The 13,761-nt window shown below is 37.6% G+C and overlaps 1 protein-coding gene across 6 annotated transcripts in view; it reads left to right on the top strand.

Moving 5' to 3' along the window:
• Positions 1–13,761, top strand: part of UNC13B (unc-13 homolog B) — a 180,744-nt gene that overhangs the window by 101,190 nt on the left and 65,793 nt on the right. For all 6 annotated transcript variants that reach the window (XM_081067497.1, XM_081067503.1, XM_081067504.1 and 3 more), the window contains one exon: positions 4–94. In XM_081067497.1, the coding sequence (XP_080923623.1) occupies positions 4–94 (91 nt within the window). The remainder of the gene's footprint in view (positions 1–3; positions 95–13,761) is intronic.

Raw genomic sequence — 13,761 nt, forward strand, 5'->3', positions numbered from 1 at the left:
AAGTTTTCCCGAGGAGAATGCATCTTCACCATTTACCCAAGCCAGAGCACACTGGATCCGGGCAGTTACCAAGGTTCGACTCCAGCTGCAGGAGGTAGGAAATCTGTTGTTCTAGTAATAGCTGGGACACTTCTTCCTTTGAAATTGGGAGACATATGGTGCTGAAGTTGCAGTCAGTGATTAGTCATCTTCTTACAATGTGCTTCTGAGAATGCATTACAAGTAAGTTAGAGCCCTTAGAGATGGGAGGTGACCGTTGGCTTCCTTCTAGGCTAATTAGTGGAAATCATATAGACCTAGTGGGTTGAGAGCCTGAAGGTAAAGTTAAATGCTATTTTCAGTATCATAATCATCTTGAGGCCATTTTATTTTGAGTTTAGGACAAGGGACTATTTCAGGGCCTCTTAGGGGCAGTTGTTGTAGTACTAGCTGACCTACACAGAGCCAGAAGTTTTACACAGTGTAAGAAATTTCTAATGGGCTTCCCTAATTTAAAGCCCAGTGCATCAACACAGTAAGATGTGAAACTAAAATACTAAAAATGTTTTTTACTTTTAGTGTTACAAGTTTGAAGTGTCCTTATCTGTGTGTCGGTAGCTAGTCTTCAGGCAGAAAGATAAGTGGCTGTCAGTATAATACCTGGCAGATATTTAAAATGCAAGCATGCTCACATGTGTAAACACTCTTAAATTTGTTTCAAATTTAGGGAAAGGTTGCCAAAACAGTAGTATACGGAACACCCATAACCTCCTCACCAAGGTACCCCGATTTTGACATTTTACCATATATGCTTCCTCACCCTCCATCCATTATGATTAATCTTTTTCTGAACCATTTGAGCAAAAGTTGGAGACTTGATGTTCTGTCATTTCAAAATATTCCTTTTAGTATTTCCCAAAAAACAAGGCTAATCTCCTCTATGACCACAATATAACCATCCGAATCAGGAAATTAACAATGACGACACTATCATCAAGACCCCATGCAAATGTTTCTAACCATCCCAACAATGCCTTTTTTCTTTTCTGGTCCAGGATCCAATCCAGGCTGATATGTTGCATTTACTAGTCATGTCTCTTTAGTCTCCTTAATATGGAACAGTTCCTCAGTCTTTCTCATCTTTAACAGATGGTACAGGCCTTTCATTTTGTAGCATGCTGTTCTTTTTGGGTCCATCCAATGTTTTCTCATGTCCAGACTCAGGCCATGTTTTCTTGGTAGGAATTAATAAAAAATGATGCTGGACTCTTTTTTTATGAATGGCATCAGAAAATACATGATGTCAACCTGTCCTACCCCTTGTAATGTTAACTTTAATTACCCAGTTAAATTTCTATCAGTCATGTTTCTTCACTGTCAAGGCACAGTTTTTCCATTTGTAATTGATAAGTCTTGTGGTACAATAGTCTGAGACTATGCCAATATCTTATTCCTCATCAAATCGCTACTTACCAGCTAAGTATCCATTGATGATGTCTGTCTGTATATACCACCACTAATGATGGTTGCCAAATGGTAACTTTCTGTTTCCGCTATCCTTTCTACATTAATTGGCATTTTACTATAAGGAAGAGATTTCCCTTTTCTCCCATCAATTTATAGCAGTATGGACTGATGGATTCCTAATTTATTACATGATTTGTAATCCCTTACTATCATTTATTTTGATGCTCAAATTGTCCTAACTTCATACAAGCACTGTTAATTTGACCCTTCAGGGAGAAGATAATATTTTAATAATAATTGAAAAAGTAGCTGCTTTGGAGAAAGCATTTTCAATACAGATGTTTGAAAATGCTACCGTGTGTGTATGTGTGTGTGTGTGTGTGTGTGTGTGTGTGTGTGTGGTCTTTTAATATCAGAAACAATGAGGGTTACCTATAAAAACTCATGACTGCATGTTCTAAAATCTTGGCAAGAGGCTATTAACATACTTAAAATCCTTCTAGTGAAAATTTCAGTGAGGTTTGAACTTATTTGTTAAAAATATAAAAACATTTTTGACTATTTTGTAAGACATCAGAGAATATAAAGTTATTAGCCAAATTTCTACAAAATCTTTGAATAATTGGTATGTGGGAACCAATTGTACGTTTTTCATTTGACTCATATATCAGTATATTTTTCAGCTATGACAGCTATGAAAACCAAGTATTGAAATAATTGAATGTGGAACCAGACTTTCAAATCATTCTATAACAATGTTAAACCAAGATTTTAAAAATAATGAGGCATATTATATCACATTGCTTTCACTAAAAATATTATTACTGCTAATACTTTAGTGACAGCAAAAATATTTTTGTGTCATTAAAAAATATTAAATGTTTTTCTTTTATACTTTTTACATTTTAATTTTTATAATGTAATGAATATATTAATACAATTATACGTGTATAATTGTAATTTTTAAATGAACATACACAAATTGAAGGATGTGTGCTAAAAAATTTCCATGGATAAAGGCTGATTAATTATAAACATTGGGAGTCTGTTGATTTAGACTGACATGAGACAAACAGTTAAAGTGAACATTTATTGAGTCAGTGTCATAATACTTACTAATATTTTATTTCTACTTTTTCAGAAGTAAGGTCCTTGCAATTATTATAAAGGAAAGTAAAATAACCTCCATGTAAAAGAAAAGTTCTGAATGAGAAAAACAAGAATTTATACTGGAGCAGACACAGTTTGTTATGACTTTTTCTTTTTAATAGGCAATTCAGTTTCTCTAGAAGAATAGCCAAAGCTGCCAAAGCTTGGAATTATTTAGAGAAAATAATGATTTATTTAAATTAAGAACCATTTTCACTTAATTGAATAAGAGAACAATTATACACATATTCTTAACACAGGTAATGTAACTGGAAGCTGATTGGATATGGCCAAGAGAAGAAAGAAAGCCAGAGTTTAAAGAAGGATTTGGTAACAGTTTAAGATAGAGTCAGAAGAACATCATTTATACTTAAGATGAGACGTGCTGACAGATTGATTACGGTTGTGAGACAGTAAGAAGTTAAGTACAGCAAGCACCAAGGGTATTTTTTTCCTGAGCAGTTGGAATTTCTACCTAGTCATTCTTAATGGTCTGACCCTAGATAATTTTTGTTAGTTTCTTATTGTTCTAGAATTTCTTCATACAAGTGCAAGCAAATGTGGATGTATTTCTAATCTCCTCACAATTTTTTTTGTTTTTTGTTGTTTTGTTTTTTGTTTTTACAAAAGATGGTAGGAGAACATCTCGGAGATGTTCTCAGTGTGTATAAAAAGTGTGAAAAACACACTTTTCATTTGGAGAGTCTTCCATAATTACTTTAAGAGAGCTTTTCTTTTTTTAACAGTTGCATAATTTTCCCCTGTATGAATGTATTACAGGTATTTGACTAGTTTTCTGTTGATGTTCATTTGGTTGTTTCCACTTATTTTCTATAACCGTGTTGCAAGTGAGAACCTTTTACATATGCCGTTTTGCATGTGAGTGTATTTGCGTCTGAGTGTATTTGAGGGGATGTCAGAGTTGGCAGTTTTGATAAATATTGCCAAATGGCCCTCTATTTGTCAGTGGCTTAAAACAACAAAGGTTTATTTTGCTCATGCTGCCTGTCATTCTACATGTTAATTGAGTTCTGCTTGAAGTTGTCTTCTCTCTGCAATTCAGGCTGTTGGGCAGCCAGCATCTAGAACATTGGTGGTAGAGGGAAAGCAAGGATAACAAATGAAAGAGACCGTACCACAAATTACACTCTGGCTCTTGAGACTTCTGCCCAGCAGATGCAGTATGTCACTTTTGCACACATTTCCCTGACTAATGCAAATCATAATAACCTAACTTCAAGTGGATAGTACTTATACCTTGAAAGATACAGAGAAGGATTTGTGAACAGCTTTAATGATGACCCCAAAGGGTATCTTCCTTCAACAGAGATGGTATCAATTTCTATTCCTACTAGTGATGTCATGAGGGTGTTTTTTTCTTCCTCACCCACCAGTAGAATGACTTGTCAAACTTTTGGCTCTTTACTAGTCTCCTAGGCAATGGTATCTCATTAGAGTTTAAATTTACATATCTTGTTATCAGTAAAGTAAAGCATGTTTTCATATAAGTAAAGGCTATTAGTTATTTACTTTTCTGTGAACAGTCTGTTCACATTTTTTGCCCATTTTTTTCTGTTGGGCTTTTGATTCCCAGGAGCTTTTTATTGTTTTAGGGAAATTGACTCTTACCTGTGATGAGTGGCCAATATTTTTTCTCAGTGTATCATTGTGAGAAAGTTTTTAACCTTAATAAGCTACATTTTCCTAATACAGAAAATAGGGAGAGTAGTACCTTTCTCTTAGGATTGTAAATCATCTAGTAAAACCATGATTTAGAAAGAGGAAACCAGAAAAACTGTACATCAGTCATTCCACGTTGCTTTCATAATAAAATAAACCTCATGATCCAACTCAGTGTGGTCCATGGACTAGCCCAGTCCAGGAACTGTTTGTTTCTAGTCTTTGAAGAAATAATTACTGAAATAGGAAAAATAAACAAGAAAACAAAACAAAAAGGAAAAAAACAAACTGAAATTGAAAGTGAGTAGTTAGAGGCCATTTGGATTGCCGTGATGTCAAGCACATGATCAGTGGTCTCATCTCACTGAACAGGGTAGAGACCAAAAATACCAGTCCATGACATACTGGGAATAAAAAACCAGATCCTTCACAAAACAAATTTGAAAATCCCTCATATACACCCTATGTGCCTTTCTAGTCTTACCTTTCTGCTACTCTATGTAACAACACTTCCAACATAACAATGCATGCAATACTCTCTCTTTCTCCACCGAGCTAACTTTTCTTTCACATCCTTAAAAACCCACTCAGGTGTCAGTTTTGGGGGAAAGCTTCCAGACTCTTTGCATACTTTTTCTAGGCTGGCATTTACCGTGATGTAATGGAGTTACTTGTTTGCTATAACATCTTACTTCTCTGTGTATTTGTAAGATCCTTGAATGCCGGGGCTATGCTTTTTATTGCTGGTGTTCTAGAGCCCAATATAGAACATAGCAGAATGTTTAGCCAACCTTTTATGAATGCTTAACTAGCCAGAAAAGCCCATCAACATTTCCACAGAAGTCTCCCTGTGTTTCTTTATCTTCTCTTAATCCTATTTTTTATTTTTCCCAAGGCCTAGCACCTAAAGCCAATAACAGAAAAAAATTACTATTAATATTTGTTATGTTTTTCTAATATAATTTTTATATACATGAATATAAAGTTACTGTATCTGGACCATATTATGTGTGGATTTAAATTTTTTCTCACTTAGATTGTTTTTGTGAGCTTTATTCTGGGTTATTAAATATTTTCAAACACATGATTTAATGATTATTAATAGGTTAACAATATTCCATCATGTAGATGTTCCATTCAATTCCTCTTGTTTCTTTACTATTATAAATAACACTATGATGAATATCATTACGTATGTCTGTTTTCATTTCTATTTCTGTAACTTAGCTTTCTCAAAGTAGATTCAAATAAATTACTGCCTTAAATAGTATATACCTTTTAAAAACTTCTGATAAACTTCTACTTGTGTTTTTAGAAAAGTTTTTTCAATTTGTACTTTGAGTATTTGAATGTGCTGCACCAATACTGGGGATTATTATTTTAGAAAATGTTTTCCAGTTTGGCTAAAGAATGATATCCCGTTGTTTTAATTTGTACTTCTTTGATTATTTGTGATTTGAATATTTCCTGTGAGTTTATAGGTCATTTCTACTTCTTTAGCTGACTCTGCATTCGGTAGACCTGAGGACCTACCTTAGGAACCTAGCTACCCTTATGCCATTCCTGTAAGAGTGTCAGCATCTTGAGCAAGAGTTCGTATAGGTCATCTCTGTGTCTGGGCTGGCTGGGTACCTGGCCACATGTACTTAATAATTGTTGGATGACGTTGCTAATGCTGATGAGGCTGTAATGTTGGTAGTGTGGGTGGAATGGATATGATTCTGTACCTTATTTGGCTTAGCTGCAGAACAATCTGGGGGAGGAGGTGAGACTTTTAGCTCTAGAAACAGAGACTGTGGTGGCAGCAGGTGGGTGGGTGTTCAGGTGGAAGGGACAGTGAAGGAGAAGGCATGGAGGTAGGGCGTGAGGAAGCCTTGACAGAAGCTCTTAGATTGCTAAAGAAAGCTGAAGAAGGAAAGCTTTAGTAAGCAGAGATAGAACGGAGCAAATAGATTAAATGGAACAATCCCAGGAGATCCAGGATTGCAACTGGTCAGCCTGAGAGATGGATCAGCATTTTCTCAGGGAAGATCATTATAACAAAATGAATCGACTCTCTCCTGCAAAGTTCTGTTCATCCTTATAACTCTCACTAGCAAAGCGACTTCCTTCTTGGGCTATAATTGAAGTCCTGAAAATGGGATTCCCTTTGGGGATAAAAACGAGGAGGCTGAAGGTGAGGGCCCTTGAGAACCCATCTCTTAAACTTAGTTGCACCAAGAAAGCACTCTTTCTATAATTTTAGCTCCAGGAGTTTGTTCTGATCATGGCTGCCTATCTTAGCTTCCACTATCTCAACTCTTTGCCCTCAGGGAGACCACCAGTTATCCCTCCTTTTTCTCATAATCTTTCAGCCTTCTCCTTAACCATTACTATGACACTTAAAAAAAAAAAACACACCAAAGAAAGTTCTGAATAAGTAATAAATGTAAAAATATAAAATTATACAAAAAGGATATGTATAGTGCAAAGTTTGCTTCCTACTTCAGACTTCCAGGTTCGCTCTCTAATCCCTATCTCCACCATCTCACTTTTACCTGTGTCTTATGTGTGAATTGGTCCAGAGATAAAATGTGCATTTACAAGCATGTGTGCGTACACATTTTATGTTGCACATATATTGCACATATTGTCCTTTACCTTTTTTCATTTATTACTATATTTTGGAGATTTTCTCCAAATTACAAATAGAGCTACTACATTCTTTTTAAATAACTGCCTAGTATTTCTTTCTGTGGTTGTATTATGATGTATGTACTCTGTCCGCTATTGATAGATCTTTCAATTGTTTCTGATATTTTACTACTACTACAATGTTGCAGTGCATATCCTATCGTAAGTCTAAATACTTCCAGACCTCCCTTAACCACAGCTTTTAACATCCATCTTCAAACTTCTTGGTAAGCCCTACCCAACAATAGGTCCTACTGTTGCTTCCCAAACCAGAGACCTCTCTTGGATAAGGGTCCTAACTGCTGCTCCCAACAGGCCCCTTCTGCCCTTTGACAAACTGTGGCGTCCTTACCTGATATCTAAGACCGGAACCGATACATTCTCTACTGACTGAAACCTAACTGTTCCTTAAAGCCCTTTTTGGCGGGGCACTCTGCCTTTTTTAATGCCCCATGTATTACTGGGTCCGGAATGAGGCTTGGTCTTCCTCAGGCTTCTTCTGCCACTTCCAGGCCACTACTAGATTCGCATAACCTGTTCTCACACCCACCTTCTTGTTTCAGTTAGATCCCAACTTTTCCGTAACTCCCATTCATTCATTGACAACTTGAGGACCTACATCACAGTTTTCCTTTTAATATCAACTGCTGCCATCATCATCACCATAGTAACCCCATTTATTGAATACTACTATTCCTGTAAGTACTTTACATGCATTACTCAAACGAATTCCTCACAATAATTTTATGAATTAGGCTTATGTTATTAGGCTTATTTTATAGATTAAGAAACTAAGGTTTAGAAAGAGAAACTTGATCCAGGGTCACCTAGCGGGTCAGAGTTAGAACCAGATTAAAATCTAGATCTATTTAACTCCAGAGCCTGTGTTCTTAACACTGTTTTCTACCACCACAACACCGTTTTTTTAACACCATAATCTTAGAATCCTGTTTTCCAAAGTGTGTTCCCCATGACTCTAGTCTCTAGAACTGTTAATAGGTTCTTTATCATGTGATAAAGAGTTCCATGGTCAAAGAAATTCGGGAAACATTGAGTTCCAATAGAGTGTAACACCAGCAGATTGCTTTATTGTAGGACTTGTCAGAAACTTAGGCTTGTTATGATTCCTCAAGAGGGGAGTATAACATGCACGGCATTATTGCAAAGTTATTTGACCACGAAATATTGGAGAAGCATCCTGCAGGACTCGTTTCTAAGGAGTTCACTTGAGGTAAGTCTGTCTCATGATTTGATCGTGATTTCACTAAAACTGCATTTGTGAAGGTCATCAGTGAGCTCATAGGTACCTAACCTAGTGGTTGCTGTTAAGCCTTTATCTTGTTGGACCTCTTTGCAGTATTTAACAATCCTGAACATTCCTTCCTGTTTTGACGTCTAAGAAACCATCCCCAACACTCTTCTGATTTCTCTTCAGCCTTGCTTTCCTGATTTCTTTCTTTGCTCACTTCTTAAATGTTGCTCTTTCTGGGGTTCTTCCCTTAGTCCTCTTTTCATATGACTCTGCATTATTTCTGTGAAATCTCATTCATTTTGTCAGCTACCACTTATATGTGGATTGCTCTCCCATCTGGATTGATCTCCAGATCTGTCTCCTGAACTCTAGAACCATATTTATAACTACTTGTACACTCACTTGTCCCATCAGCATCTCAGATTTAACATGTTCTAACCAAAAGACATTATCTCTCAAAACCCATTTTATGTCCTGTGTATTGTTCCCATGCTCCCCAAACCAACCCTGAACCCACTAAACGTGATTGGGCTCTTCAGAGTTAAGAGAAAGCAAAACCATTCATTCCTTTTGTAATGTAGAAGAATTAGGAGCAGGTGTTTCACTTATCTACAAAAGGGAGGGAAGGATAAGGTAGCTGTCTTGTTGTACACATAATAGACACTCCATAAGTATCTGTTGACAGGATGAATGACAGGATGTAGACTAGGGAAGCCAGTCATTTTTTATTGCTATTGAGTAGGAACTCAATGAAACTGCTTCCGATGGCTAAAGAGGCAAGGAGCTAGTGCCACAGGATTTCAGGCTTTATAGGGATCTAGACTCTGGTGGCACTGGTTTCTGGGATAACTTGCTATATGGATCACTCAGATGAGACTATCCAGTACACCAGTGCTTCTCTGGGGCCTGGAAGGAAGGCAGCAGTCAGTGGCGTGCCTCACCCTGAGGCCTCCAGGGGAGGGGCCCATGACTGCCCTGGCACTGTGGGAACGTTTTCCAAGAGCTGTTCTTGGCTACTTGTCAGGAGAAATGCTTAACATTTCTCAGGATTTTTGTTTGTTTGTTCTTCCCTCTGAAACAGGTGGACATGTTTATGGCTTGGATCTGGATGTTTTATCAGTGGTTGGTCTTCTGTAAACCTAAGATCTGATTCTGGGCTGTGACTGAGCCTTGTGAATTATAAAACGTCACATCTGGGACTGGGATTTGGGGCAGCCTGTTTGAAGGGGTGGAGTTTGGCTCTGATTTCTGAGGAGCATATCAAAACATCTCCCAGGAATGCCATGGTTATCATGGACCTGCCAAAGGATGATATCAGATATTGGCAGTGGGCTTAAACTCCAGCTGGGAGTATTTTTTGGGTAGAGTATCAGTAGAGAGAGGTACTTAATACACTCTTACAGACTAAGTCTGATTGATGCCTCTGTATAACATTACTTGCTTCCAAATAAGCAAAGCAGTCCTTCTTGTTTTCTACTACTTTCTTTGACTCCTGATGCTTATTTAACCATCCAATCAATGGGAACATTTGATACTGGCTGGGAAGGAACTCTTCCCCTGTGAGAGAAAATCTTTTTGTTAGAATTATCTAAAAGGGAAGCAACTACTAAAATTTTTCCATTTTAAATCAAGCCAACTAATAAGTGGATACAACTGTTGCTCTTCGGGCTATTTGTAAGACATTTTCTTATTATTTAAGAGTTTACAGGCCGGAAGGGAGATAGAAATAATGAAGTTAAATATTTAAATACTTTTTTCCCCCTCAGATACTTGCCTCAGTCTTTATTCTCATTTTTCTCTGCATCATCCCGTAGTGTTTTTTGAAATTCCCAACTTGTAACTTCCTATTTTCTTGGCTTCCATTAGTCTAGATTCTCCCAATTCTCTTCCTTCCTTTCTTACCTAGCCTGTCTCCTTTCCTTTGTGTCTCTGTCTCTTCTTGTTATAGTCTTCCCCTCAGGCATCTCTTTTAATCTCACATGTGCGTCTCCTCAGCGTCTAATCTGGAATCATTAATCGAGCAACCGCGGTAAAGCAGGTGCTGTGCCACATCCCCAGCGTGTGCTAGGGAGCAGTAGCCTTTCAACTAGCCTTTCTGAGCAGGTGATTCCCAGGACTGTACTTCCACCACTCTCTTTTTACCTTAGGTTCTATCCTTCATGTCTAGTTACCTACCAGTTATATTCACCACAGTTTTCCAATGTATGAAACTTCCCCCTGGGCCCGTTCATCTTCCTTTGTTCTGTATTTGTATTAAAATCACCATCATTCTGCTAATCACCCACCCCCTCAAAATCATGGTGTCATTCTGCCTTCTCTTGCCTCCTACATTGGATCGTTTGCCAGATATTGCTCTTTTTCTCCCTGTGGTTTCTTTTATCTGTCTCATCTTCTCTGTTCCCCTTTGTGTCCAGGCCCTCTTTACTGCTTAGACTATAGTATTAGTCTTCCAATGGTTTCCATGCTTTTATTTTTCTTGGAATCCATTGTATATACCACTGCCAGATTTATCTTCCTGAAACAGAGCAGCAGTCATGGTGCTTATGCTCAGGACTCAACTTAGATGTCACATCCCTTGAAGCCTTTCTCAAAGTCCCCAGGTAGGTAGAGTTAGGTACTCGTTTTCCTATAGCATTTCATCTACGGTCAATTTTAGTGTTTATCATATTGTCTTGGAATTGTGTGAGTATTTGCCCTTAAGATATGTATTTCTTAAAAGAAGAAATACTGTATGATTCCTTTTATATTAAGTTCAGAAACAGATAAAAGTCATCTGTGGTGTCAGACTTCAGGATAGCAATTACCTTTGAGGGCGAGGAGATTGGTAGTGACTAGGTATGAGCATAAGGAGGCTTCTGGAATTCCGATAATGTTCTAATCTGAATTCTGTTTACATCGGTGTACCTTTAATATGTGCACTTTTCTGTATGCATATGCAAGAAAAAGTTTAAAAGCTAAATGAAAATAGCATGGAAATACAGAATAAGGACTGGATCTATTTGACTTTATATTCCTGATGCCTGGCCCCCAGCAAGCTCGTATGTGAATGAGTGGGGGAATGAATGAAAGTTCCTTTAGACTGCTGTTTGTCACCATGTACCAAAATTAGCTCAAAATGGATCAAAGACCTAACCAGGAGACCTGAAACAATAAATTACATTGAAGAAAGCATAGGTACTAAACTTACGGACCTTGGGTTCAAAGAGGATTTTATGAATTTGACCTCGAAGACAAGGGAAGTAGAAGCTAAAGCAAACGAATGGGACTATATCAAACTAAAAAGCTTCTGCACAGCAAAAGAAATCATCGACAAAATAAAGAGGCAACCAACTGAATGGGAGAAGATATTTGCAAACAACATTAGCCTCTCATAAGGGGCTAATATCCAAAATATATAAAGAACTCATACAACTCAACAATAAAAAAAAGTCCAATTAAAAAATGGGCAGAGGACCTGAACAGACACTTCTCCCAAGAAGACATACAAACGGCCAATCCATATATGAAAAAATTCTCAACTTCACTAGCTATTAGGGAAATGCAAGTCAAAAGCACAATCAGATATTACTTCACAACTGTTAGAATGGCTATCATCAACAAGACAAATAATAACAAGTGTTGGAGAGGTTGTGGAGAAAAAGGAACCCTCATACCCTGTTAGTGGGAATGTAAATTGGTACAGCCACTATGAAAGGCAGTGTGGAGGTTCCTCAAAAAATTAAGAATAGAATTACCATATGACCCAGCAATCCCTCTCCTGGGTATCTACCCCAAAAATCTGAAAACATTTATCCTTAAAGATATATGTACTCCGAGGTTCATTGCAGCTTTATTTATGGTGGCCAAGACATGGAAACAACCAGAGTATTCTTTGATGGATGATTGGATAAAGAAAATGTGGTATATATACACAATGGAATACTATTCTGCCGTAAGAAAGGATGAAATACTGCATTTGCAACAACATGGATGGATCTTGAGATTATTATGCTAAGTGAAATAATTCAGACAGAAAAAGTCGAGAACCATGACTTCACTCATGTGGGATGTAAAACTGAAAGCAACAAAGGAACAAGGCAAACAAAGAAACAAAAACTCATAGACACAGACAACAGTTTAGTGGTTACCAGAGGGTAAAGGGGAAGAGAGGATAGTAGAAGAGGGTAAAGGGAGTCAAATATATGGTGACGGAAGGAGAACTGACTCTGGGTGGTGAGCACACAATGTGATATGTAGATGACGTATTATAGAAATGTACACTTGAAACATATGTAATTTTGTTAGCCATTGTCACCCCAATAAATTTTACTTATGTCATTTTATTTTATTAGTTTCAGGTGTACAAAGCAATGTAATAGACATTTACACCCCTCACAACGTGATAACTCCCCCTCCCCTAACAATAAATTTAATAAAGAAAAAAAAAAGGTTTCTTCTTAAAAAAACGTTTTTTTTCCTGTTGGTAGTTAAATTATAATCTCAACTTTTTAGCCTGGTGTCCATGACTTCCTATGACTTGGCACAAATTACTTTTCTAACCTTCACAATCCTGAGGCCACGTTGTACAGTTAGTTGGAAGAAGTTGGGCCTTGGAATCAGCCAGAGCCTGAGTTTGAAATATGGCTCCACCACTTACTAGCTGTGTTACGTTACGCTTAGGCAAGTCACCCAGCCTCTTAGAAACTTTTCTCATCTCTGAATTGGATGTTATTTTTACCTCAGTGATTGGCTATGGATTAGAGAAGACAAGACATATAGAGCAGGGCCTGGCGTGTTGTTAGCATTCAGTAAATACTAATTTCCTTTCCAACAACATACTTTTCTTTGCCTACTTTACCTATCTTTGCTCATCCTGTAGCCTCTGACTTGAATGCCTTTCCCTCCCTTCAGTTCCCACATATCCAAATGTTATTTATCCTTCAGGATCAATCTCAGATATTACGTCTTTTGCTAAGCCTTCCCTGATTCCCATCCAAACCAGCACCTTGAAAGCTGGAGGTATTTTTCTCTCAAATTCTCATGCATTTTATCTGTGTCTGTCATGTTACATATTAGTCACTCACTCTAACCTTTCAGAGTTGCTGAAGGCTGCCCTCTCACTCCAGGCCAAAAAATAGATAGGCGCTCAAATTGGGTGTAATGCTGGAGGCGGGAGCTCTGTCAGTTGGAATAAACTGGGGCATGAAAAGACTTGAGAAAACTGCTTTGGGCCTTTGATCTTTTTTGTACCTTCCCTTGCTCTGGGATGTCCAGTCAAAGATGTGGACCCAGGAGCAAAGGATAAAGTTGCAAACTGCTTGACCTGTTTTTTGAATTTGTCTTCTGTGAAAGACATCTTTATGGCCCACTCTGGCTTATAAAGGTTGGAGGCCATGCAAGAGTTTGAGTCTGAAAGAATTAAGAGTGGATATTCACCTGGAGGATCTTCCCTGCCTAAAATGCTTTGGGGGACCTAATACATGTAGGTAGGAAAACAGAGTTCAGGGATTCAGAGATCCTCTTCTTGTCCACTTATTTTCTTGTTACTTATGCTTTCCACTTATATTTTCCTTGCATGTATA

The sequence above is a fragment of the Rhinolophus hipposideros genome, assembly GCF_964194185.1.
Source record: "Rhinolophus hipposideros genome assembly, chromosome: 11".
NCBI lineage: Eukaryota > Metazoa > Chordata > Mammalia > Chiroptera > Rhinolophidae > Rhinolophus > Rhinolophus hipposideros.